This window comes from Pezoporus flaviventris, unplaced genomic scaffold (genome assembly GCF_033815535.1).
Source record: "Pezoporus flaviventris isolate CSIRO_AGI_PZ_B2104156 unplaced genomic scaffold, CSIRO_AGI_Pfla_v1 ptg000006l, whole genome shotgun sequence".
In the NCBI taxonomy this organism is placed as follows: domain Eukaryota; kingdom Metazoa; phylum Chordata; class Aves; order Psittaciformes; family Psittacidae; genus Pezoporus; species Pezoporus flaviventris.
Genome location: NW_026892554.1, coordinates 17,062,009 through 17,089,272, shown reverse-complemented (window position 1 = coordinate 17,089,272; position 27,264 = coordinate 17,062,009). Strand labels below are relative to the sequence as shown.

General features: G+C 42.6%; 1 protein-coding gene across 1 annotated transcript; it reads left to right on the top strand.

Moving 5' to 3' along the window:
* The first annotated feature begins 1,727 nt into the window (after positions 1–1,727).
* On the top strand, positions 1,728–25,697 carry ANXA2 (annexin A2). The gene is made up of 13 exons (XM_061447156.1): positions 1,728–1,854; positions 6,613–6,672; positions 9,410–9,509; positions 14,072–14,166; positions 16,880–16,993; positions 18,740–18,830; positions 20,086–20,165; positions 20,468–20,527; positions 21,178–21,271; positions 22,486–22,581; positions 23,579–23,637; positions 24,299–24,421; positions 25,314–25,697. The coding sequence occupies exons 2-13, from the start codon at positions 6,625–6,627 to the stop codon at positions 25,371–25,373; spliced, it is 1,020 nt and encodes a 339-aa protein (XP_061303140.1). The 5' UTR covers positions 1,728–1,854; positions 6,613–6,624; the 3' UTR covers positions 25,374–25,697.
* Positions 25,698–27,264: the final 1,567 nt, after the last annotated feature.

Here is a 27,264-nt window from a genome sequence, read left to right as displayed (position 1 = left end):
GACCAAATGCTGTTGCACAATGTGCCTTTTCCAATGGCTGTCCCCTTCATGTTACTTCTGTGTATGCAGGAAAGGGCAATTAACATGTTGTTTTCACCTTCTGCAGTGACTAGTTCACCAGTTCATCTGTTGCCTCCATGTTTGAAGTCTAGTGTAGGATTTCTTAATATTTCTCTCTTTTTGTATCTCTGATCTTGTTTCATCCTAGCAATTTTGTCCCTTGGACCATCTTCTTATGTCTCTCTCTTGCTTGCTTGCTTTTGCCACCACTGGTTTTTATGTACCTGGCCAAGCCTGAAACTTTCTTACCCTCTTTTTCTGGCAGACGATGTCTCTGTGCCTAAAAAAACCCTTGTAGCAGAGGCAAATCTCTTTGCAGAATCAAAACCACTCTGTGACAACATACTTTTGAAAGGACTACCTAAAGGTATTCACCTGCAGGGCATTGAAAAAGCCACACTGAAATTACAGGAATAACAGCATGTACTGGGAATGGGGAATGCTGGCTTTTTATCAGCAGTGAATTGGCTGTGCTGCTGTGCTGGAGCAGTATTCTGAAGTGAGCCAACTGCAGATCATCTTTTGCAAATACTTTTTGCTTTCTAACTATATCATGCTTTGTTACCGTCTGACACCTGGGCTTCAGTCACTTATTTTTCAGCAGTCAGTCTGGCAGAAGTTTTTATTTCCCTTCTTCCTTTCTGTGTGTGCTGTGGCCTGTTTGGATTATTTGAGCATAGTACAGTGAGCCGCAGAGCTTGTGTCTCAGTCTTCCAGTGTTATTGCTTGTGGCCTATGTCATAGAACCAGTAGGCTGGAAAAGACCTTTAAGATCATCAAGTCAAACCATTCCCCCAGCACTGCCAAGTCCACCACTAAACCATGTCATCGAGGGCCTCCATCTACACGGTTTCTGAACACTTCCAGGGACAGTGATTCCACCACTGCCCTGGGAAGCCTGTTCTAATGCCTGACCACCCTTTTGGGGAAGAATTTGTTCCTAATATCCAGCCTAAACCTTCCCTGTCACAGCTTGAGGCAGTTTCCTCTTGTCCCCTCACTTGTTCCAAGCCCTTCACTGGCTCTGTTGCCCTTTTCTGGACCTGCTCCAGCACCTCAATGTCTCTTGTAGTGAGGGGCCCAGGACTGAACACAGGTTTTGAGGTGCGGCTTCATCAGTGCCTAGTACAGGGGGATGATCATTGCCCCAGTCCTGCGGGCCACGCTATTACTGATACAGGCTAGGATGCTGTTGGCCTTCTTGGCTACCTGGGCACAAGCTGGGTTTATATTCAGCAGCCATCAGTCAGCACCCCCAGGTCCTTTTCTGCTGGTCACTCAGAAAAGACTGAATGACTTCTTACAGCTCAGACGCATACTGCGCTCTGAGCCCTGACTGTTAAGTACTGTCGGTGCGAAGCGGTCTTAGCCATAGCCGCAGGGAACTCGGCTCGCTGCGCCAGAGCCTAGGGGCGAGAGGGTGCCGTTCTGACGGGTGGCAGCGAATGCCCAGCTCAGTGGGGTCCGGGCGGCTGTGCAGGGGCTGGGGAGTGACGGCAGATCCGATCCCCGCACCCCAGGGCCCTGCTACTGGTGCCCCCCCGGGGCTGTCGGGACCGGGGCGCTGCAGGGCACGGTGCAGCTGACGCGGCTGTTCCTGCCCGGCCCTCGCCCACCCCGTCCCTGCTGCGGGAGGCGGGCGCGGCCCGGTGAGTCAGCGCCGAGACGCGGGGCTGGCGGAGGGGCGCCGGGGCGGGCAGGACCCGCCCGGCCCTTTAAAACCCCGCCCGGGCCGCTGCGGGCCGCAGCCGCCGCCGGAGCCGTCGCTAGAGCCGCGCTGCTCACCCCGGCCAGGTGAGCCCGACGTCCCCGCAGCGCGGAACGGAGCGGAGCGGGGGGAGGCAGCAGCAGCCCCGCGGGGCCGGGCCGGGGCTGCGGGCGGGCGGCGGGAGCGGAGCGGGCGCGGGGCGGTGGCTGGGTGCGGCCGCTGCCCTCCCGCGACCCGCGCTCTTCTTCTCTTCCTTCTCGTCCTCCGGCGCTGCGCGCCCGTTAGTTACTGCTCTGTGCTCGGCTTCACGTCGGAACGGGGGCCTCTAAGGGCGGGGCTGCCCTCGGGAAGTTTCATGCGCCCGCAGCACCTCTGGGTGTGGCGGCAGCGCTCAGGGGAAGAGGAACCGCTCCCAAAGTCGGTCAAACTGCCCCACATACTCTTCTCCTCGGGCGGAGGCGCACGGAGGCTCAGCTGGGTTAGCGATGGTGGCGTACGTTCACTTTTCAGCCCGGAGCCTCGAAGCGACGCGGCTGTTCCGCGCCGGGCGGTGAAAGCAGGGTTCGCCCGGCTGCGGACCCCGTGTGTCGGGCTCGGGCTGGGACTACGGCCCCTGCCCTCCTCCCCGGGTGCGGCCGCTGGCAATGGTCCAGCCGCTGGCACGGGCACAAGAGAAGCCCTTGGGCAGGCAGATGTTCCGGGTAGGCAGTGATCCCGAGTCTGGCCTTCGATCGCACCCGCGGCGTGTCAGGGAGCCCTGTGCGGTTCCTCGCTCTCAGAGCCGGGCTTGGCAGGGCGCGGCTGATCCCACCCTGCCGCGTCTGTGAGCAGGATTGCTGAGATCTTGCCGCTGCCTTGTGAGTCAGCCTGGACACCACTTCCCCCTCCTTGAGCAAGGGGAGACAGGGCAAAGGAATGTGGCCGTGTACTTCAGCTGGAAGAAAAGTAAAATGATTTCAGATAGTCATGCAGAAGTGGGTGGTGTTCTTACAGATGTCAGCTTTAATTCTGATTGATGCTAGTTGTTCTTATGTTCGCATTCAAACACCATATCCATTCAGAGATGCGCAGAATCCAACATACAGGTCAAGAGTGAAGGGATCTTTTGGAACCTCTGTGCCTTGAGTGATCCATCTGTAGATGTGCTTGCCTTCTGTTGGTGGAGCTACTTGTCATAAGTAGCCGTTGTGAGTATAGTTTCCGTTAGCTCATGTATCAAATAGTTTGCCTTGATAAAGTGGTTGTCCTGTAAAGTCCCAGAAGTGAGAATAACTTGAATAAGGAGAAATAAAAGTCCTTCATTTTGTATGTGTGTAACATCTTCCTGGAACGGAACATCCCAGGCTATTAGCAGAGTCTGGAAGAGAACAGTTAAAGTGTCTTTGTGGTACAAAGGGGGTTGAAATCCTTTCCTTTAGAATTGATGTTTTCTCCAAATGGTGGCTTTCAGTGTTCTGCTGAACCTTGTCCCAGGTGATCTGGGGAGATATGGTATGTGCAGTTGGTTAGCACTGTATGTAAGTGCATGATTTTGAGTCATTATTCCATGTACAGCAGATACTGCACATCTTCCTCACTCTCCCTCCTTTCCTCTGTTGGACCATGCCCTAGTTTTTGGAGACCTGACATAAACAGCCTCCAAGTGAAAGAGTTTCCATTCTCTCATTCCGGGGATGCCGTTTCCTTGGCTCAGATGTCTGGGAACACCCATTGTTCAATCTCTGTCTATGAACATATAATAAGTGCTGCTTAAAATGCTAACTCTGCTTATTGAGCACTGTTATTGCTTGTGCATACCTGACACTTTTTGGATGGCTCACATGGGTGTTTTCTGCTTTAATGTGTGGGAGCTGCCTCTGGGAGCTGAGATATGGGACTGGTTTTAAACACACGCTTTTGTCACCAAACAGTTATGGATATAAGGTACTGAATATAGACTAGGCCCAGTGTAACAACAGGTTTACAAATCGGTAATTAATTACTGTGGGGGTCAAGTTCAAAACAGATGCTGTTTCTTTTAGTAGAGCAGCATTATGGTTTACGTCATGTGGATTTAGGAGGAAAACTGCTTGTAGAAACTTGCCTTAGGGTATTGAAGTATTAGTTTACACCTGGAAGGTAGAGATTGATTCCTTTTCCAGTTTATGGAAGAACAAGTTAGTGCAAGTATTTCCTGTTTGCATGTTCAGACCTTCCCAGAACTTGTCAAAACTACATCAGATAAAATCAGTCCCTCAGAGAACAGCGAGAGTCTGTTCTCAGACATGAATGCCTTACAAAGCAGGGTGTGACAAGAGATGGATTTGTTCTCCCAGGAAAGATCTTTCTCTGCAAAGCTTCTTGCAAAACCTCTCATTATTTTACTTTTGCCAGCTTGCTGCTGATGGCTGGTTGGTTGCTATAAGCCTTGTTGTGTGCTGATGATATGAACCTCCCAGTTCCAGCTCAAGTGAGGGTGTGATAGTTCTGTTCATGGACTCTGTTCAAGTTTTTTGTTCCACCAAGCCTGATCCAGTGTTGGTTTTAATTGATTTAGAAGCAGGAGTGTTGCAAAAAGCTGATCCATGGTTGTTTTGTGAAAGATTATGCTGCAGTTGCTTTGCTTCAGTTTTCACTGGTGTTTTTCAGATCTTTCCGACAAGCAAGACTACAGGACTTGAGTTGCTCATCTTTGTACTGGTTGTAATGCTGTCAGAGTACAAAGGTTTCATTGTTAAGTACTTCATTTTATTAAGAGTAAACATTAAGGATTTCATGACTCAGTAATACATCATCCCCTTCTAACCAGCATGGTTAATAGTGCCAGTAGCAGATGGCAGCCTGTTACAATTCTGTAGCCAGTCTTTAAAGGGCTGGGCTGGATTTTTGCTCAAAAAATTAATCTCAAATAAATTGATGCATGAATTAATTTCATTCTTATTTTTCTGATTCCCTGGGATCTTACTTTTCCCTTGAAGTAAAGTTACTTCTGTTACATATGCCCAGGTTGCTTCAGAAGATGAAAGGTTTTCTTTCTGTATCCTAAGTGAGGAAAGGTGTGATTACAGCAGTTAGACTACAAAAGCCATCTAATTGTGTTTCTGCATGTTATTCTCATAACACTTGCTATACCTGCTAAAAGTAAGGATTTCTCTGCTTTCTGTCTACAGGTACAGTACGTTTATGGGAGCGAAAACAAAAAATAAACACTTGTTCTATAGTTTTAACCAGATCCCCATGATTAAGAAACTGCTTCAAATTTTGTGCTGGCTCTCTGAGCTGTTGGTTTCAGACTAATCATGGGGTAGAGAGGAGTTTGGTTTGCCTGGGAAATGTGCCTCAGTGGCTTGTACTGCTTGCCTGGGAGAGGCCCAGCACCAGCAGAACAGAGGCTGATGGAGAATAAAAGAAGAATCGTGACAACCAGTTGCAAGGCCATGCCCAGGCCTGGCTGCGCAGTTGCTGGGGGTTGGCTCGCAGAGTGTGGGAGCTGGACTTGGGGAAACAGTGACAGCAGTGAAACCAGTGCAGTTTTGGTTCCAGGCTCAGTTGCAATCGGTGCAATGTCAGTGGCCTTGAGGTGTTGCTGTCTTTTCTTTCCTACCTCTCATCAAGCCAACACTTCATTTTTGGATAATGCTCTCCACAGCTTGATCATGGAGTTCCTGAGAAACAAGGGTTAACTTCCAACAGGCAAAATAATACTTGCTCCAGGTACGAACATGAGTGACTAGAAGGGAATGTAAGTGTCAATGTCTGCCCTTTCAGTAGAGGAATTTGAGAGTAGAATTTTGGGAATGTATCAGGCCTCTTAAATATTGCCTCTGGCTTACAACATTTGGAAAAAAATCCTACTTAGTTAAGAGAGCCTTCCAATAAAGGAGTAACACAGCTCTGCCAAACTTCCCTGGCCAGAAACCAGAGCTGAAAAAAGGCAGTGCCTTGTAACATAAGCATATTCCATCAGTGTTCATTTCTGCAGTGCGTATAGTCTGTCTCAGGGTTGGGGTTTTCCCTATTTTTCATTCTATATGTTAGCAAGATGTTGTTATGCAGGTTCTAGCAATGGATCAATAATCACAGAATGGTTTGGATTGGAAAGGACCTAAAGGTCCAGTTCCAACCCCCTGCCATAGGTAGGGACACCTTCCACTAGACCAGGTTGCTCAAAGCCCTGTCCAGCCTGGATTATTGATAATGGGTGATGTTGATTATCTTGCCTCAGTGGCTCTTACTTTTGGAGCTATCATTTTAAGAGAGTCCTTGTTACCTAGTATCTGACAGCCTTCTTACTAACTGGTGTTTGTAGCTTGTCTTGTGATGGGGAGCCACTACAAAACCATATGCTATTAGAGGCATTTGTTGCCTGTGTCCAGGATTAAACAGCATTATGACTTTATACAGTGTCTGCATTAATATAAACAGTTCCATTGTATTCTATGAGTACTTGAAGAATCAAGCATCTGATTTAAATGCTACTACTTTTTGCTGCATTTTGGCTTTGAAGTTGACCAGGATATAATGTTTCTGCAGTTTTCCTGGTGGTGAGTTTTAAGCTTGGTTGATTTTGTTTCTAAGGTAGAGATTCTCCACTTCCTAAGTTTAAGTATTTAAAATGCAGAAGAAATGCATTTTTAAGGCTTAAAGGTAACTTTTTATTGTACAATGGAATTAAGACCTCTCACTGTTGAATTTATTACTGGTGGCGTGGCTTGGAAACTCTTAAATCTGCTTCCTTGCTTGGGATTAGCAGGTTCGTTGGAGAGTGTCACTTTCAGTGCTGCAGCCTTTCAGGACTGTGTAACACGTTGATGGAGTTATAAATACATTTACAAGTCTATTTGTTTTATTTCTTTTTTCTCCAGCATTCTTTCAAGATGTCTACTGTCCATGAAATTTTAAGCAAGCTCAGCCTTGAAGGAGATGTAAGTATTACTATCTAAGCAAGAAGAGTTTGGTTTACCTAACCGGCACATCTTGTTTCTTTTGCAAGACTCTCTACCAACAGATGTACTGAGCCATACAATTTACAAGATTCCACACACCTCTTCTGCATAAACTGGCATTAACCCAGAACCTAGTCAGCAGTGATCAGTTTTCAGCCACAAAGCAGCCATAAACCATAGGACAATTATTTGAGGTGACTAGCAAATTACAGGTCTTCAAACTGGCCAGCAGCATGAGCAGTGTTCCTGTGCTGGGCTGTATGAGAGAAATCACAGGACAGACTGAATGGCTAGTTCAAATCGATGGTCTCTCCTTCTTCCAAAGGAATAAGTGAGTTAAGGATGATGAGATGGAAATGTGTTTGGGTTTGCTGACATCTTTTGAGTTTTCATCCCTTGTCCGCCCTGTCTCCCCTCCCCATGAAAATGGGGGAATGGAGAACAGTACTTAATAGAATGAAAATGTTTGGTGTCTTACAGTTGCCACCAAAACTAAACTGCTTCTTGAAAAAAACTTATTTTCTCAAACTACTTGTCTCAATTTTGAAAAGTGTGAAGATTCTTGGTTTTGATGGTGTGTTTTCCACCACATCAGAACTTGCTTCATATTTTTATTGAAATACCAGAAAGCTACACTGGTTTCTTCTGTTGCAACATTAGGTGGTGGGATTCCCAGTGTAGTGTCAGGATATCGTATCATGAATTTGTTATCCTGTGATTGTCATTGAAGAGGAAGTGAATCCTATCCACGCGTTATTTCATCATGTTGCTTATAAACCTGCCGTACTTTTAAATTCTATAGCCAGGAACTCCAGATCTGAGGTCAGTACGAGCAAACTTTTTTCCTATTTTTGAACTTGTTGCGAAACAAATTATGCCATATGATGTTTGTGCAAGAGCTCTTGCAAAGAAGTGGCTAATGCACTGTAGGTAAGTAGCAAAGCTGATTTTGTACTGCAAAAGCAGTCAGCCCGTCAGATTTCTTGGCCATGTTTGTTTCAATGGAGAATTACTGGAATATTATTTGAGGTATCTGTTCTCAAGGGCAGAAATTTTTCTTCCATGGTGCTTCTGAGTAGTTGCACAAGTCAAATTGGAATACTGCTGCATTGTCATCAGAAATCCTGCCATACAGTGTAAGAAATATCAGGGGGCTGGTTTGTTCTGTAGATCCTAAGGTGGAAGCCAGAATCACGTAGTAGCTATGCTGCATAAAGGATATGCTCAGTTCCCCCAAGCAATGATTCAGCAGGTTCAGTGTTGTTAAACGCAGTACTTCAACCACACATTTACAGAATGGTTGCAGCTGAACCTAAGCCCCATCTTGTGCAATAAGGAATTCTTGTGTTGTGCATCAATGATGTCGTGATTGATTTGTTTCAAGATGAAACTGGAAAATCAGTTGGAAAAACTCTCGTCTGAAAACATGGTACCAGTACTGTGCGTTTCCTCTGCCACAGGACAGAGGAAAAGCTGGCTCTCAAATTGCAAATATGCTGTGTGTTTTATCAAGAGTGCAGGATCATCTCACAGTAAAACACTCTGTCCAGATGACTCGGAAAATACATGGAGCTTTGGATGGGTGGGAGGAGAGGTACCCAACTCTGCTTAGCTCACCAGGTGACTTGCTTCAGCTAATTGAGAGTGCTAGTTAATTAGATAATGTGCCACATGATTGTGTCTACTAATGGGCTTCAGTTTAGTAGTCTTCCAGGCACACAGATTTCTCCTAGGTGACACTGCACATCTCCAGTTCCTGTTGCTGCTAGCAATTTGATCTGCTAACAGGAAAGGCTGTGTTTTGTGGTATGGCTGAGGGCCAAACTGGGACCATTTTTCTAGATTGAGCCCATGGTAAGAGGCAAAAGAAGGAATGATTCAGTTTATTGGTGCTTTTTTGACTTCTCCTCTCCACAGCATAACACACACTGTCTCAAGAGGAGACAGTGGTTGCTGTTGGAGGAATCTGTTCGGGACAGTGAGACCTCAGTAGCATAGAGTCAAACATAGTTAAAAAAACATGGAATTTTTTTAGTTAAAATTTTTCCTCTTTGTAGCAGTTTGCATGGAAAAAGATCCTCCAGGGATATTAAGATAGCTTAGGTCTTTCATGAACCTGACTTTGTGTTGGAGTTAAGGACTGAAACAAAAGTTTCCAGGGATCTCTAACAGGAAAGCTTAACTGTTAGTGCACTTATGAAACAGCTCTGGCAATTTCAGTGTTGGTCACTATGCCTTCCTGCCAGAGGTTAGGTCTCCAGTAAATTCTGACTTACTCATTGCTAATTTTCCATCTCCCTCTACTATATTTAAATTCTACCCTATAATCCAAAGTAAAGTGTTGGCTTCAAATCTGAAACACTTAAACAGTCTTTCAGTTAGCTTACTGTAGTCCATTTCCTTTAGATCCAGCCAGAAAACTCTTAGAAGCTTGAGGTTTAGTGAATAAACTTGGAATGTGTTAGGGTTATATACATAAAATAGATGTATATTTTCTTTGTTGTAAGCATGGCTGTGAGTGTATTTCAGAGCAATACACATCAGCAGAACAGAGTTCAGTGGATCCTGGAAGAGTTCCATTTTGATGTAACCCAGTGGTAGTTCTTGAACTTAAATATGTGTCTAAATAGCAGTTAACCAAGAGGCACATGTTTCATTACCTGCAGTGAGGAGAGGGTTACATGATTTAACTTTGAGGTGGTTCTTCTTCTTCCAGCATTCTCTCCCACCAAGTGCCTATGCCACAGTTAAGGCCCACTCAAATTTTGATGCTGACCGGGATGCTGCAGCCTTGGAAACAGCCATCAAGACCAAAGGTGAGGAATGTAGGCTGTGGCTTTGATTCTGCTTGTAAGGTAGAATACTGGCTCGGGGAGGGGGAAAATTAAATTAGAAAAGAAAAAGGTGCAATGTCTCCCGAGCAACATTTCAATATTCTTACTGGAGGATACCTATTTTAGGAGGTGTTGGATCTTTCAGACCTCACAGATGAAATCTTGACTGAGTTAGATTTTGAGCTCTGTAAACACATGCTTTAAGCATACTTTTGAAGTTTATAGCCAGGAGTTGTTGAGCTTATCACTGATGAAAATGTCTGCTTTCTTCTCTTGATCCATCAGTACTTCAAATTCTGCTACTTCTCTGCCACTGAGAATGAAGTGTCAGCTTCTGTGGCAGATTTGGGACCAAGTTCTGAATAATGGATTTCTACTGGATTATTGGATTTGGCATTTTTTCTTCCTTTCAGCTCTCCAGACAGCTGCATAGGGGTGGTTTGAACATTTTTCTCCCAGTTTTTGAACTAAATACTTACGTATCTTGTATTAATTTGGGTCTGAGAAAGACCTAGAAACAATGGTATCTAGTTTCTGAAATGATTTTGCAGTATTTCAGAAGCAGGGCAATGTGAGAGCCCTCTGCTTCTCTGAACCAGGCTCTCAGGTAGGCTTCCATCCCTTTATATCAGTGCCAGGATCCATCACTTCCACTGACTGGTAGGAAGCCATAGGGGAGCAGGGCAGAGATGCAGCTGCACATTAAAACCTGGAATACTGAAACAATTAGGAGTACCTGAAGTATGAACTACAACTCTGGAGTAATTCCTTGGTGGTATTCCCAGGGCAGTGATCCTCTGTCCTAGTCCTGCTCTGGAACAAACGAAAGGTGTGCCGTGCTTCCCAGACTTCCTTCAGGCCAGAGAAGCAAGGCTGGGTGTAGCTGGAACTGCCAAGTCTTTTGCCTACATGTCAGGAGAGGGAGAAATTTAACAGCCAAATGGTTTCTCATAAGGAAGAAATGCAGTCTTCCATCGGTGCCAACAAAGCACATGTTTGACTTGCTATGAAATGTGAAACGTTGCCCCTCCCGAACTCTTCCTTTCACAAGATTTCTTAATTTAACTGGAGAAATCCCTTGTCTGCTCATCACCATAGGTTCAGTTCTGATTTTGAATCATCATATGATTTGCTTTTATTGTCAAAAATCCTCTTGCAAGAGAGAAGTAAATGTCATCATGTTTGGCAGAAGATGCTTTGTATGTATGTCGAGTTTTGTCTAGGCTTAATAATCTTTTACAGCTCTGATTACAGGACAAATCCAAATGTGTCAAATAGACCTTCAGACTTTCAGGGCAGGTACAAACTTACACATTTGAACACTCAAGTTAATTAATGCAAAAGGAAGTTGCAGTATCATAGGCAGTAGAATTGCTTTTCCAGTCAGGAAAGCCAAGGTCATGTTGGGTTTTTCCTTTCTTCCAGCAAAGACAAGAGTTTGCTGAGTTTGATTTTAAGAGACATGGAAACATTTTGTTAGATGATTCCCAACTCTCCGAACAAATAATAGGGAAACCTTTTAATGGACCTGCCTGTCTGTGGGATTGAGCTTCTCTCTATTAGCTCGTTCTATGGGAGCTTTTTTGGAAAGGTGGTTTTAGAAGGGAGAATCTCTTTATGGTTTTAATACTGAGTCCGTACCATAAAGACCTTCTCAAAGGAAGTATTCCTGGGGGAAATAAAGAATCAGTGTTAGAATCCTTCTTCCAGGTGCTGTTTCCTTGGAATTCAAATGCTTCGTTACAGGATATTTTGATCTGGTAATACAGAAAATCTATTAAAATATGAACTCTCTAAAGTACATGTGGGTTTTGAAAAGTTAGCATCTAATGAATTCTCCAGTTGTTTCTTGGTAATGCAAACTCCCTGAGGCAGAGTCCTGAATCTCTGTTTTGGTGATGGCATATGAAATGGGTGAAACTTTTTACTGGCTAAACAACAGCTGCGTATTTGTTTCGAGGCAAAGATCTGGAGTATAGTGTCTGACTCTTCTGCTCTATGTAATATCTAAATAGTCTAATATTCATTCACATTCTGCAGATTGATTCCTCAGAGGTCAGACATCTGTTATATACTGTGGGATCTGTGGGAAATACTGTGATGTGTTTACTGGGACTTAGATCTGTTTGCAGAAACTATACTGCACAAATACATTGCCCAGCCAGTTGGGCTTTGTGTGGAGTTGAGTTAAATGCAGGGGGTATATATGTATATCCAACAGTCTAGACAGGCTGTTCACACACATGTGCAAAAGTGGCTCTAGATGGTACAAAACAAGTTTGTAGTTAGCAGTAGTTCAAACTAGAGTCTGCCTAATGCAGGTAACTCATTGCAGTTCTGGTTTGTTCCTTTTGTAATAAATGTCATTGCTATGCCTGTTTCATTTTTATGCTATTTAGTGGTTCCGTGGTGACTTCATCTAGTGCCTTAGTGTGTCCTTTGTAAATGTTGGCTTTCTGCTGTATAGGATAAGAGGCTGCTTTATTTCTGTATAATGCTTCATTGTGCCCTGTGTATAGATTAGCTCAAGTATAGCAGCCTAAATAGAAGAAATTAACTAGAAGAGTACTAACAGAGCATATGTTAGGTTTCCTTTTAATTCTTTGTAGGAAAGAAGACTGCTGAAGTGTCTCTTTTCTGTCTCAGAGTTATTCCCTAGCATTGAGACTTTGTGTGGCTCAAATAATTTGTTAAATAATTCTGTTGTCAGACTAGGTTATGAATAGTTTGTTACTTGCAACTTAAACTGCAGCCTTTTATTGAGGTCTCATGGTGTACTATTTTACTCCATGACTGGCAGAGTTCAAACACAGGTTTGTTGTAAGAAATTGCTTAGAAATATGTCTATAATAAATTGATTATACCCAGAAATTGGTAAAACAGTGACAAGGTGTAAAGATTGATTTTATTGTTTATGTAGTGTATCCAACATGATACCTGTACCTTTTAACAGAGTTTTTAATGTTATGAAGTGAAAGTTCAGAGGAAATCTGGTGGCATGCTGCTAGCAGAGGATAGTGCCTGAAACCCCCCAAACTGCATCAGCCACATATTCAGAGTATTAATAGTATCAGTAAAGAAATATCTCATTGCAACATGGGTTGGGTTTGGTGAAATCTCACTGAGCAAAACACAGCTGAAACCATTTTTGTCTAATTTTTTCCCTTTGACTCCACTGGGATCTGGGGCTTATCCAAGGAAAATAAGACACTGCAGATCATGAGCTCAGTCAGATAGTCCTAGGACTGTGTTGGCACCAGATGCACAATGGCATTGAGGTCTCACAAGGGCTAATTGCATACATCTCCCACTAATAATTTGAGGTGAGCTACAATTCCATTTCATACACACATGTAGATTATTGATGTCTGGAGTACCTAGATGCTGTTAGGACAGAAATAGCTTTTGGTATTTTGTCTTTGAAGACGAAGTGTAAGAGAAGAGACTTCTAATAAATCAGCTGAATGAATGCATGCCAGCTCTTGCAAAATGAAAGTATGTTAGCTCTGCTCCCACCTTGAAAGCAAAGTGACTGTCCATTATCAGATGCTTTGTTCAGAACAATGCTGGTGCTGTTGTTTAGGCCCATGGAGATTCAAGTACAGTGTCTTTAAACCAAAACAAGTGGCAACTCTAATTGATCGCTTTGGCCATGTTCATTTCCTCTTCTTTTGCTGACTGAGCCATAGAACTATGATCTTACCAGAGCAGCAGGTTGACTCTTTTAGAATTTTCCTGTATTTAAAAATAAAAATAAAAAAAAAAAAAAAGGAGAGCCACAACATCGAATTTCTCTTTGCCCATTGATAGAAAGGCACTGATAAAATCTGTCCAGCCAGAATCAATTTAGAAATGAACTTTTGTTTTGCTGCCCTGAAACTTCCAGAGATTTTAGTGAACAGCAAAGACTGTATAAGCTGCTCTCCTGCTCCACCCCAGCTCAGCAGATGTGAGTCAGCATCCTGTCCATGCAGGGTGATTCCCAAGTGTGAAGTGCAAGTACACACAAAGCATATGAATAAGAAACTTGGACACAGTCATTTGCGGTCTTCTATCTTTTCACAATTGTGGTAAAACTTGAAAATGTAATTTGTCTTTTTTGAATACCAAGAATGGTTTAAATTCAGAATTTCTTAAAAAGCTCAAGACACTGGCTTATGCTGTGGCTCTGCAGTGGCTGAAAGGCCCAGGGTGTGTGTGTGTGTGTGTGTGTGTCTGTTTCTGGCCTGGGGAATTCATTTTCTTTTATAAAATGGAAACACTTTAAAATGTGCAGGAGTAGGTTATGGCCAAAATGTGCAGTCAGCCTGTTTTCAACCCCAAATTTGTAACTAAGACATATGGGGCCTTTTGACTTCTGCAGGCCAGAAGAATGTGAATGCAGAGCAGTGATTTAGGTCTGCTTCAGCATGAGCTAAGGGCATGAGGCTATCAAGTACAATATTGCTTTGTGAAAAAAACATGAAGAGGGTTTCAGAGAACATACTACTATAAAGAGCAGGGTAAAGTGACATCTTCTCTAACTCTGTCATATGTCTTTGTAGGTGTGGATGAGGTTACCATCATCAACATCCTGACAAACCGCAGCAATGAGCAAAGGCAGGATATTGCTTTTGCCTATCAGAGGAGAACCAAAAAGGTAACAAAATATGAAGAAATACCAAGTGTTCCATATTCATCTTGTGGCAGCTAGGTTTTTTTCAGGGCCTGCATGTTTCACCGTTAACTAGGTGCAAACTGGAGATGAGTATTATTTGGTATATTTCTTTTTGCTGAAATTAAGGGATCGTTTACTTTGTCCATGCTGCCACAGTTTAGGACTGGTTGGACTTCCAGATTTATTGAGTGTGCACAACTGAGACTGAAGTCTGACTGAAATACCACCACCAGAAGTCAGGATGGGTGACATAGCCAGCCACAGGATTCCCTAGTGAAATATGTAACAGCAGCAAAAAGCCATTGATATGAAATGCCTCAGTTTGAAGGAAAACTTGAAAGGGGGATGACTTAGGGGATAGAATTTCCTGTTTGACTGCTTTGTTGCTGTTAAGACAACTCAGCATAAGGAAGTATTCTGTTTCTATTCACAGAGCTAGCTTAAATAAGGAAAAATTGCAGTTAGCTGTACTACAAACTGCAGATGTGGAACAAAGTGAGTTGAAGCATCGATAGGTACTCTCCTGTCATAAATACCTTGGGTACTGAGAGAGATGGAGAGAAATCTGTAAAACATGTAGAGTTCTGAATGAGTCTCTTGCTATCTGGAAGGCAAGAGCTGTTCTCTTGACTTCTGAAGCATTGAGAAACTTACTATAATTGAAGTTTTGTGCCCATGAAAAAGAGGAAATTCATGTAGAGTTAGGATTGTGATGAATGTATCTGTTTCAGGTTTTCCAGACCCCAAATGATAGTCCTCCAATAGCAGCCCAGAGTGCTCATCTGAACCCAAATGTAAATCTAGAGTTAAATTTGGGAATGTCACCAACTTTTATGCGCTGCTGATAGAGGCACATGCAGAAGCATGCACAGGTTGGACACATGCATGTGTGCACATGTCTGCACCCGGTGGTCACAGCCTGCGATCACTGGGTATGTTGTGCACAGGAGTGTTCCCTGGTAGTGACATGTATCACTTAAAGCTTTGCTAAAGGTTTTGCATGACCACACAAATGCACAGTCAACAAAATCTGCAGCTTTTCATCATCTGTTTCTGTCTCACCTTTTTCCTTGCTGCAACCCAAGAGCAAACTGAATTTATAGTTTATCAAGTGCCAAAGAATAAAACAGTCTGTAGAAACAATGGAATTTGCAGTGGAAACCACCTAGTGAAAAACAAGTGAACAGCAGGACAGGAGGAAGTGAGATATGAGAAGACATGTAGGTATAACTGCATGGTTTTCTTTGGCAGCAGGTTGTGCAGGTTTCTTTGGTGATGTGCTGTATTGTACAGGGCTGCTCGGTTTGTGCCTTGCAGGATTTCATAGTGGATCATTACAGTTCTTAAAAGTCACAGATCTACCTCTGTGTTCATTGCTTTGAGCTGAGCTGTGTCTAATGGAAACCGTCTTGAGGAAGGGGATTTTATCTATGCAGTTGTTCCCCATCACTAGCCTTAATGGAGCTACCAGTGAATACTGGGGCTGCAAGAACTTCTCTCAGCTATTTGGAATTCATGGCATTGTCCTGAAATTTATTAGAGGCATAGGGTCTTTGGTGTTTCAGCTGGTGACTGAAGAACCTGTTTTCACACAAATAAATGATGTCTCCAAAGCTGAGTTATTGTATTAAAATGTTTCTTAGACTAAAACAACTAGATGCCCCAAACCCCCATTTATTATCCTGATCAATCCATACAGTAGGTGCACACAGTATTAGCATATGTTAATTAGTGTTCTGGATTAAAATAGATGACTGGAAAGGGAACTAAGTGCCTTGGCTCCTTGCCACCCTGGTACCAACTTCTCTGAGGTCAGTTTCTGTACCTCCTTTTCACCTGCCCATCAAGTTCACACATTGAAATGTAGCAATTCCCTTCTATAGATTTAAATTCAGTTTAGGGAATAAATTCATGGCTGTGAACCCCAGACTTGATCCCAGGGGTTTCAGCTTTGTAACTACACCACAACGAAGCTGATAATTAGCTGTATTGAAGTTGCATCTGAAACCCATAAAAGAGGGCATGCCTCTGACTTCATTTGCTACAAATCTGCAGGCATCCTGTGAAGTGAACATACCTGCTCATTTCACTCTCTAGGATTGACTGGCAATTACCAGTAGAGACTTTGACTACGCTCTTCTGGTAGCTTCCTTGAAGACGGGGATAATTTTTCTGTGCTTATGGGCAGTATTTTCTCTTCAGCTGCTTGGGAACTGGGCCTATACAGTGGAATAACTGTGTGGTCAGTTTTCCGATGTCTCAGCTAGTAAAGGGCTGGGATAATCGGAAAAACACAAATGATACAGTGCTACTGGGAAAACTATGGGAGTGTGGTGGAGGAACACTGACCACAGGGAATCGGATGGGATCAGTCTTGTGGTTGTTAGCTCCAACAAAGTGTCAGTGCTTCAGGACTGGAGTGGAGCTGTTCTGCTGTGTCTGCACCATGCTTCCCAGTACTTTGTCAGCCACCAGTGGATTTTGTCTTTTTTACAAAGGATGAGAAAAAATTCCTTTGCCCTAATTTCTTTCTTAGGCTTTCACAAAAGAAAAGCTCTTTATGTTCTTTTTCCTTGTCAGTTGGGTAAGAAACAGTGTTGCAGGCTTGGAGACTTCAAGCACTGCAGGCTGAATTCTCTGGAGATCTGAAGTGAGCTTTAAAGTTTTTCTTCCACCATCCCTCCCTTTTTTACAGGAACTTTCTGCAGCGCTCAAGTCTGCTCTGTCAGGTCATTTGGAGGCAGTGATCTTGGGCTTGCTGAAGACACCAGCTCAGTATGATGCCTCTGAATTGAAAGCTTCCATGAAGGTAAATGAGCTTCGAAATTTAAGTATGTGTTAATTCGAGAATGAGTAGGGACTTCATAGCCAAGACCAGTTTTCTAACATATCCATTATTTAGTGTCTTCAGTCTCCTACAACCACAGGCAAGTGTGAAAGAGATTGTGTTGAGTTTAGAAATGTCTACTCTGCAGGCCACCGAAAGACAGCTTTGAGAGGTGCACGTGCCAGGGCATTTGCCTGTCTTGGCAAACTAAAGTTTGGGTATTTGGATTGACAGTCATCAGTTAAATTCTGAATGTTCTTGATCAGTTTTGGTTTTGTTTTTTTTTTAGTTTAGTTTTGGGGTTTGTTTTGTTTTGTTTTTAATAATTAAAACCCAACTATTAAAATATGCCTGAAATCCAGACCACCACAAAAAAACAATGAATTGATTTCTCCAGACTAAGAAAAAAAAACAAGTAAGCAATGAAATCCACCCCCCAAAAGAAAGCAAAACAAAAAACAACACCCCAACAAAACTTAAATCCCCAAATCCAAAAATTTAGCCCAGTATGGAGCTGGTAACTCTTCAATTCTGGGCCAAATATCTTCTTTGAGTAATCAGATGCTGCCCTCTTGTGGTTTAAGTAGAGGATAGCTGTCATTTGCTGTCTCTTGGTTTGGGGATTTTTTGTTGTTTTAATGTCTTACATCTGACGCGTTCTATTTGGGATGACCATAGATACTTGATACATACAGCAACATAAGCTATGACATGGGAATCAGAGTTGGATAAAGGAAGGTTGATATTGAGGAGTTAATTATGTTTCTTATGAAATACTTTAGTATTTGGAAAATCTTTAAAAATATTCCAGATACTTTCCAAGATGATGTTTTTTCACATAATTGTCTCCATTTTCTGCATGTGAAGGACTGCAGCATTGGAAGTTTTCCCAAGATGTTATTCAGCAGACTCCTTTTGGAGTCCCAAGCAAACCACGCCAATATTTGTACATTCATTTTGTAACACCTGTATTGCTTTTCAAACAGTAGTAATGCAGCTTAGTTCAAAGTACTGATTCTTCATTGACATTGATCACAAAAGTGGCTTTGAAATACTTCTCAAATTGTTCCATTTGTTCAAGAAAACATAAAATCTGAGTATCATACTGAATGTATTTTTATTTCTTAATATAGCTAGTCGTAATGCTGTTTCATCTGTGTTTTTGCATTGTGCAATACGTGGAAAATAGGGACAATTCAAGAGGGGATATTTATTAGCTAGAAATTCAGAACATGCTTAAATCTTTGCTGATTTGGAGACAAGGCCATGGCTAATGATGATGTCATCGCTGGCTTTCCATTTATTATGGAGGAATTGTGTGAACCAAGGTGGGAAAGAAAAGCAGGGAAGAACAAGTTGGTTGCTGCCCTTTGCATGTTAGTAATAGGATTTGTTTTCTTTCCACTGAGAGCACAGGAAGAAATCACACTTGGGCTGTGCTAAGTAGATCTCAGCCAGTTACTCTGGTGGGGAAGACACTGAGTGTTACAGACACAACAAATGCACATTGCCCAGAGAGAATACCTACAGGATTTCAAAGTATTTTCAAAGTATTTGGCAGCTACAAATGTTCCATCTGGGGTTTCTCGTGTGCAGTTAGCAAAAAATATCCCTGAGTGGTTGTGAAACTGTTAGGCTCGGAGAAAAGAGATGTCTGTAAAATACTTTTAACCATTCAAGTACTCCTATTCATTTCTAGCACTTAACTGAATCATGTATGTGTTGCAGGGCCTGGGAACTGATGAAGACACACTCATCGAAATCATCTGCTCAAGAACAAATCAGGAACTTAGTGAAATTATCAGAGTGTACAGGGAAAGTAAGTTTACTTTGAAAGGTTCAGTGGACTATGTTATCTCACTAAGTTACTCGGATAAGTTTCTCTCGATGTGAATGTGATTATTAGAATCACACAACATCTCTGGTTCTCTGGCAGTTGGACATAAGAGACAATTTTCTACTGAGGTCCTGGATATCTGTGTGTTTTATTTAGTTTTATCTTGTTGCTTGATAGCAAACGTTTACTGCTAACAAGTTGTGTCTAAAGGAGTTTTTTGCAAGCTACATGCATTTTGTGCATAGCAACAGAATTAATGGATTTAGATTTATGGATTCTAGGCTGAATAACGTAATAGGAACTTGAATTTGAAACCTATACTGAAGCATGCTTGTAAGTTTATTTGGTAGACCTGCCAGAAAAGGCATGAAATAAAACTTCATAAAAGCATATATTCTGTTTTTCAACTTTTCTAAAGCATGTTATCTGATTGAGGCTATAATTCTTAATTGGTTACAAGTAGATATATGATTTTTCATTTAATATTCCTTATATTTTTGTATTGGTCATTCTGGTTGAGTTTACCACCATTCAGTAGTGCAGATGTCCACTGCCTGTTTATTTCCCTGGGCTTCAGAGCTGAGCTTCACCAGAAATAGATGGAAATGTAGAAGATCGCTGCTTGCTAATGCTTCATAATTGTCAAGCAGTTATGGAGGTGCTGGCTGAGTCAAAAAGGACAAGCCAAGCCAATGCAATCTTAATGGCTGGTATTAGAAAAAAATATGTAGCAGCAAAGAGAATGTTGCTGCTATAAATAAGGTTGCTGTTGAAAAAGAAAATGTGATTTTGTAGCAATACAGAGTATGATCACTTGGAAAGCAATTAAAATGTTTAGACACCAGACCAGAGTCTCACACAGCATTCCTTTGGTTTGTTGTAACAGCTTTTGTCTTTTGCATAAAACTTGTAATTGCAGTTGTCCAGTCATAAATTCAGGAGTTTGACATTTATTTATCAAACAAGCAAATGTTGACTGGTCTCTAAGAATGATCTAACAGGATATTGGGCTTAAAATAATATCCCCTTCTTCTTAATAGTCTCAGGCTTTCCTGTTATCCTTCAATGACTTCAATGGCATGGGAACTTTCAGCAGTGTTGGTTTTGTGCTATGCAGGCATGCCTTTGCATTGTCTTCCACATGTGACTTAGATTGTAGCTGTTTATGTGCATAAAATACAGTAAAGAAGTGTTTGTAGGACACCATTTGTTTTCATTTTGTTTGTTTACTTTCTAGTGTACAAGACAGAACTGGAAAAGGACATTATATCAGACACATCTGGTGACTTCCGCAAGCTAATGGTTGCCCTGGCTAAGGTAGGTCTCTTCATATTTTTCCACTTTTCCTAATGGTAGCCGACTGATGGCTGCCAGCAGAACAATTGGATTTGATTAACTTTCCGATTTCCTTGTGTATTCACTGTTTTTTGGGGAAAAAATATTCAGACGTTGAAGGACAAAGTATTGTGGCATTCATAGCAGCAGCATAATGGGATGGAGCATACTGTTACTCATTTAGCAAATTCAGATTCAAAAAATCAAACAGAAAAGAATGTGTACATAGCAAACTGCTTACTGCCTATTAAACCTCTTCTAAATACTGCTATCCTTGTCTGAAGGGCAAGAGGTGTGAAGATAACTCTGTCATTGATTATGAACTGATTGACCAGGATGCTAGGGTAAGTGCTGGTAATGACCATTCAATTTCTAAAGTTACTATGTAGCTTTTGAGGACACTGAAAGTAAAAACAGTGTGGGAGTGAGAAGCATTTATAAAAGTAGTTGTGTGTTTTTCAGATTGTCTTGCACAGTAATGTTTGTATGCTATCAAGATATCAGCCACTTGCAACCCTGACACCTTCAGTTACCAGTTTTCACAGGCTACTGACTTGCTAGTACCTATACAGACACTTGCTGTATAGGCATATTGAGCATGTTGAGAGAGAGCCTTAACAAAAGAAACGTATACACTGTGAGGACAGATTGCAACCAAGTAATTGTGTAAGATTGAGAGACGTATCATTGAACGTAGTGGCTGCAGATGTTTTTTATTACATCTGTATCTGTCAAGAGCAGTACTGCTGAGGTAAACAGATCTAAATACAGAGTAAAGCTCCGTAGACAGAGGTAAATGCAAAGTCATTAGTCTTAGTTTCAGATCAAATCCATTGATCTTATCCTGGTGATCTACTCAACCGTATGTCCTTTTGTGTTTCTCCCACTGAAACAGTTCTAATAGTGCTTGTTTCCAATAGGGAATTGTATAAATTTGCAGTGGCTTGTTGTGGAACTCCTGATATCCATAATTTGCTTTTCATTCTAACCACAGGAGCTCTATGATGCTGGTGTGAAGAGAAAGGGAACTGATGTGCCCAAGTGGATCAACATTATGACTGAAAGAAGTGTCCCCCACCTGCAGAAAGGTACTGTTCAAGGGAGAGATTATTTTTTTTCTCTATAAAAGAAAGTTATATTTTGTCCTAGATAAGGTTGAAATGAGTGTGAGGAGCACACCTAAAACACAGTAGATCTCATAAGCCTTAATTCATGTCCAAGCTGTTAATTTTTTTTCAAAACACATTTCTGTGGAAGTGTTAATGTCGCAGTTTGTGTAGAGCTCTTATTTACACAGGTGTAACAATGCTCAATTATATGTCATGAACACTGAGAACAAAAATGTGACAGATCTAGAAAACATGGTTTCAGGAGACCTTGGGAAGTCCTTTAGCTTGTTCCTGTGGCCTAGGGTAGCTTCACTGTATCGTGTTTTTAAATCTGTCAGTGAAGACTCTCAAAAGCAGCTCTGATATTGCTGTATAAGAATGTCGTGGTTATGCAACTCCCCCGGCTTGAGATAAGAAGTTTAGTAACTAAGGTATAACACAAATCACCACTGCTACCACCAATGATAATAATGATAAGGGAAATAACAAGGGAAGAGAATACAACACCTCACCACCAGCCAACCAATAACTCACTCCCCCCCCCCCCCCCGCCCGCCCAAGCACCAACCGATACCTCCTCCAACCCTGCAGTCTCCCAGTCCTTCCAGCTAACTCTCGGTTACATCCTGGGCATGACGTGCTGTGGTATGGAATACCTCTTGGGCTAGCTTGGGTCAGGTGTCCTGTCTCTGCTTCCTCCTGGCTTCCCCTCCTCCCTGGCAGAGCATGAGGCTCACAAAGTCCTTGGCCAAACCAAAACATCATTGTTATCAGCTCTGTTCCCAAGCCAAAAGTCAAAACACTGCACTGCACCAGCTACCAAGAAGGAGAAAAATGACTGCTACTGCTGAAACCAGGACAAAGAAGCCCATGGAAAAGCCATTTGAAGACTATTCAGGGCCTAAATGTTGTTTTGAAACAACAACATTTTGCTGTTTCAAAAATACTAGTACAGGATTAAGATGGTGTTGTACCATATTATGGAGGTGTTCAAGGAAAACAGGCTATAGCACGGGAACTTAACTGTCAGCTGCCAAACTTGAGGCTGTACTTCAGATAAAGGTCTCAGAAGGACTTGGACAGATAGTTTTTAATCACGTCTCTACAATGCTGTCTCTGGTTTTGATTTGGGTGGTTACTTATACCAGTTCTTTGTCTGGTGTTGATTTCACCTGTTTTCTTTCTTGTCATAGTGTTTGAGAGGTACAAGAGCTACAGCCCATATGATATGTTGGAGAGCATCAAGAAGGAGGTTAAGGGAGACTTGGAGAATGCCTTCCTTAATCTTGGTGAGTTACCCTGACGTAAAGACTAGCTTTAGATAGGATCTTTTCAGTGCTTTTGCAGTGTGTGTATTGTGATAAGGATAGGGCCCAGCTTCCTCCGTGTTGTTGGATGAGAAATAAACTGGACATGCTGACATTATTGGATCCACTAGTATATTTTAGGACATTACAGGTATTCAGAAGTAGTGTATTTTTGCACTCTGCAAAATACAAATCTAGCTTTCCAGATGAAAATACAAATACCTGTGTCTTCTGATCTGTTGTTAGTTCCATTTTTGTCTGATACGGACGTGTAATGTTTCCCCAAACAAATTAAAAGGTTGAAACTGTGGCTGGCGCATCAAGTATTCAATACAGACAGAGGCTGGAGAGAGAATTGTGTGTGTGTGTGTGTGTGTGTGTGTGTGTGTGTGTGTGAGAGAGAGAGAGAGAGAGAGAGAAGATGGGTGGTGAAGAATGCTAGAGGCTATTATTTTATTGACTGATTTGACACTGAATTGTTTGAAATGGGGAGGCAGAGTATAAGGCTGGTACTGTGGCATGAGATGATGACTAGGATGTCACCAGTTTAAGAGGAAAATTCCAGTTCAGACTAAGGGTGAACTGAGAGCTCTGTAATGCAAATGGAGAATAAACAGAGCTCAGCCTTGAAAGGGAGCCTTCTTATGGATTAGCATACAGGGAGTGTTTTCAGAAAAGAGGTGGCTTATAGAAATGGAAGAATGAATTGTGTGTGTGGAGGAGAGCTAAGCATTCTGAAATGATACTAGTCATGAAGAGAAATACTTTCTCAGATTGTAAGCATTTGTGGCTCTATGACAAGCTTGGCCAAACAACTTATAAGTAACAGCTCAGGTAAAAACAATATCTTTACGTTCCCTGCTGGAGAAGCTTTTGCTGAAAAACTTATTTTGAGTACTTATGTCTTTCAAAATGGCTCCAAGATTCTGCTACTCTGTGTATGGGCAGGATATTTAACTATTCTTATCTCCCTCTTCAGTCCAGTGCATTCAGAACAAGCAGCTGTACTTTGCAGACAGACTGTATGATTCCATGAAGGTAGGGAGGACTGTTCTTTCTTTCTACTAATCTTATTTTTCTTACATTGTTTCATTGAATTTTGATTCCTTGGGCACTTCTATTCATATGATCTGACTGGCATGTGAATAAATTAACAATGAGTTGGATTTGTTCAAAAGCATTAACAGTTACAAGCTTAGACTATCTATTCATATGCACATGGTATAGGGAAGTATAGGAAGGGATCTCATAATAATGCCCTATATTAGATCATTTGATTGTAATTAGCAAAGGTACACATCTTTTGCAGGTAACCAAGAACTGATAGCTGAGAAAGCTGTTTACTGAAGTGCCCAAATAAGACTCTATATTTGCCTCAAAACATTTTCTCAAGAAAAGGGTGGAAAGAGAAAATGCCTGGTGGCGGGCATTGGGCAATACCAGGAGGATGTCCTGGTGAACCAGAACTGCTGCTTACAGTCTTAAGTAACTAGATTTGTGACTGGAAGTTGGTCAAACACTGCTAATGAGAAAGGTATGCTCATGCTTCAATTCCTGTTTCAGAATGGTGACCTTAGAAAATTTAAGTCATTGCATCTTTTATGCTACAACTCAGTTGTCTGTAGTTGTCTTACCCCTACGTACAGTGGCCTTTCGTGCATTTCAGCTATTACATCTCTAAATGATTGTCTGCTTGTAGGGCAAGGGAACCCGTGACAAGGTTCTGATCAGGATTATGGTCTCCCGCTGTGAGGTTGACATGCTGAAAATTAAGAGTGAATTCAAGAGGAAATACGGAAAATCTCTCTATTATTTCATCCAGGTAAGTTTTTTCAGCTTTTGTTTTATATCAGTTGTATGGACCTTTGCAGCAGTCCTCACTGGATTCATTGTACCGTTAGAATTCATGGGAGGTGTTGTAGAGGCTGTAGTGAGAGCATTAAGTTGTTATCCATGCTATCCAGTCTACAGCTGGTACAACTCCTGTCCAGCCACCAGACAGGATAGGCTTTGTGCCTACGTGTGAGGAAGGAAAATTCTGTTCACCTGTCCTACCTTCAGACCCAAAGAAAATCAAAACCAGAATTGCTCTGTGATTGCTGAATGAAAATAGAGCATCCAAATTGCTGCTCCCTTTCTTTCATTTCAATGCCCAAGGAGTAGGCTTTTTAGCTGGAGTGATTTTTGTTCATTTCTGTAATAGGGCAGGAGCTATAAGAGCTAAGTTTTATTAACTTGGGGCATAGGTAAAGATTTTGTCCATCTCTTTAAAAACTAGTCCTTTCCCCACCCTCACATGAATCCCTGTATATTCAACTTCACAAATTGAGTCAAAATCATAAGCCAGAATCTTTTCCTGAAGATGTCAATTTTAGATTATAAACAGATTTTCAGAATCGTGAACTTGATGTATGATTTTTGTAATTGTGAGTGAGAAGGAGCAGACTCAAGTCCTTCAGCTTTCCTGTGTTGTGTTACTTTTTTCATACCAAAATTTCTCTCCCTTCTTGGCCTTGCATTCGGATTGCAAGAATGATGAACAATTTTAATTCACACATAAATCAAACTCAATCTAGATAGTCTCCTCCAGCCTGATACAGCTTCCACTGCAAAACTGGTCTGTCCCAAAGGCTTGGAATACAATGCATATACTTTCATACTTTGTGACCATTTCCTCATCTGTATTTTGTACTCTTTCTTCTGCTGCTTTACAGCAAGACACAAAAGGAGATTATCAGAGGGCACTGCTGAACCTGTGTGGTGGAGAGGACTGAAAACTGTGATGGAAGATTCCCAGTTCCAGAGACATGCCTTTTTTTTGATCTTCATTTTACTGTAATCGTAAAGACAATGACTTGCCTAGCTAACTGTGACTTGCATTTGTATCTGCACCAACCCCTGCTGTAGTATGCTTGCCGGTGCTATGAGCGCTTCCCCCAGCCGCAGTGCTCTGCTTGGCTCTGCCAAGGGTCCTAACAGCGTGCAGCCAAGCTAACCTTCCACAGATAAACGAGGTTACAAGCGCTTGTGAAAGACTCTGCCGCTCTGTGCGATGTTTCTAATAAAACATAAATAAAACTGGAGTTTGACTTTAATAATACAGGTGTCTTTCACACATTTAATTTGAAAACCGTGTGAATTGATGTGTATTTCGCCTTCACCGTTCATTTTATGTGTTGTTTTTTTTCCTCCCAGTGTTCACTACTTGTGGGTGAAGCCTCAAAGCCCTTCCCCCATTTAATGATTCAGTTCAGAGCAGAAGCAAGACCATTCTCTTGATTCATTTTTTTTTCTCACTAAAACCTGAGCCCACCTTTCTCTGTCTGTGTGCGAGGGGAGAAGAGTTTTGAATCCCTCCCAGACACTTGAAGCAGCCCTCTGAAACCGAAGTGCTTCCTTCGCAAGCCGCGGCGCTGGGGCCTGCAGCCTGGCTGTGTCAGACCGGGCCGGGAAGTGAGGAGGTGGCAGCGAGGGGCGTTGCTGCGCTCAAGAAGGCTTTGCCGCCGCCTCGCAGCTGAGGGTCGGTGCGGGGCCAGGGCTGGACTCGCCGCCTGTGGCGGGGCGGCGGCCGTGCCTTCCGGAAGGCGCTGGGCGGCTGCGGCCGCTCCAGTCAGCCCGCACTGAGGTGCCTTGTGGCCGTGCACAGCGCTACGAGTAGCCGCTGAGCGGGTGCCGTCCCTCCCCGTGCTCCTGCAGCCATGCCGGGCTCTCGGGGCTCCTGTTCCCCCGGGCGGCGTCAGGTATTGCAGTCTTTAGTTGTGGCGGCCGTGAGGTGAGCTCACCCCGTAGAATGCGCATTTGTTGTCTTTCTGTAACGTTATCTCCTACTCCTGTACGAAAGTCACAGTCAAATGTGAGCAAAAAGGCGCAAAGAGCAAAGCTTTCTCCCGAGCTGCGGGTGTTGGGTTTGGTGCCTCAGGTGTGAGGGCTGAGGAGAGCAGCCATCTTGGTGCAGGACTCTCCTCAGGTTCTTGTGCGTTCCACACGCTCCCGAGCACAGAGGCTTTGGATACAACTGTAATATAAACGTTAAATAATTATCATAAGACTGAATAATTGCCTCCTTTCCCAGTTTTTGCCTCTTTGGAAATACAGAACTGCAAGTGTCAGCTGTTTTCCCTCAGGAATTGCCTGGTTTGTCGCCTTGTTTCAAAGGCTGATCTGCTCCTCAGAGGTAATTGTGAGACTTTTTTAATCAACTGTTCAGAAAGGACATGAGGAGCACGCAGCAGCCTGTTTCGTGCAGTTGAAAGGGTGAGAGATCATGTTGAAATACCATTGGCTGTACACCACAAAGAGTATTTGGTGTAAAGCCACTGCAGTTGATAAAATATTGGTAACTTAAATGCGCAAATGAAACTATTTTTCAGGAGCAGCTCCAATTTAATGCCTGATGGAGCAGTGTCATTGACACCTGTTTACAAAATGCCTCTCTATCTAGATCTTTACATTTAAAAACTATTGCTGAGGTAGCAAATCACTCTTTGAATCTAATTAGGTAAGTCATCTCTATAAATGTTGCTTGCTCAAATGTGGCCCTATAAAAGAAATCAAACGGCAGGCATTTTTCCAGTCAGTGGAATGAACAACTAGAATTTGATGGCTAGCATGCTCTGCCTCAGTGCTACAGGGTGTTCAGAATTGCAGGCAGTCTTTCTTTGGGAG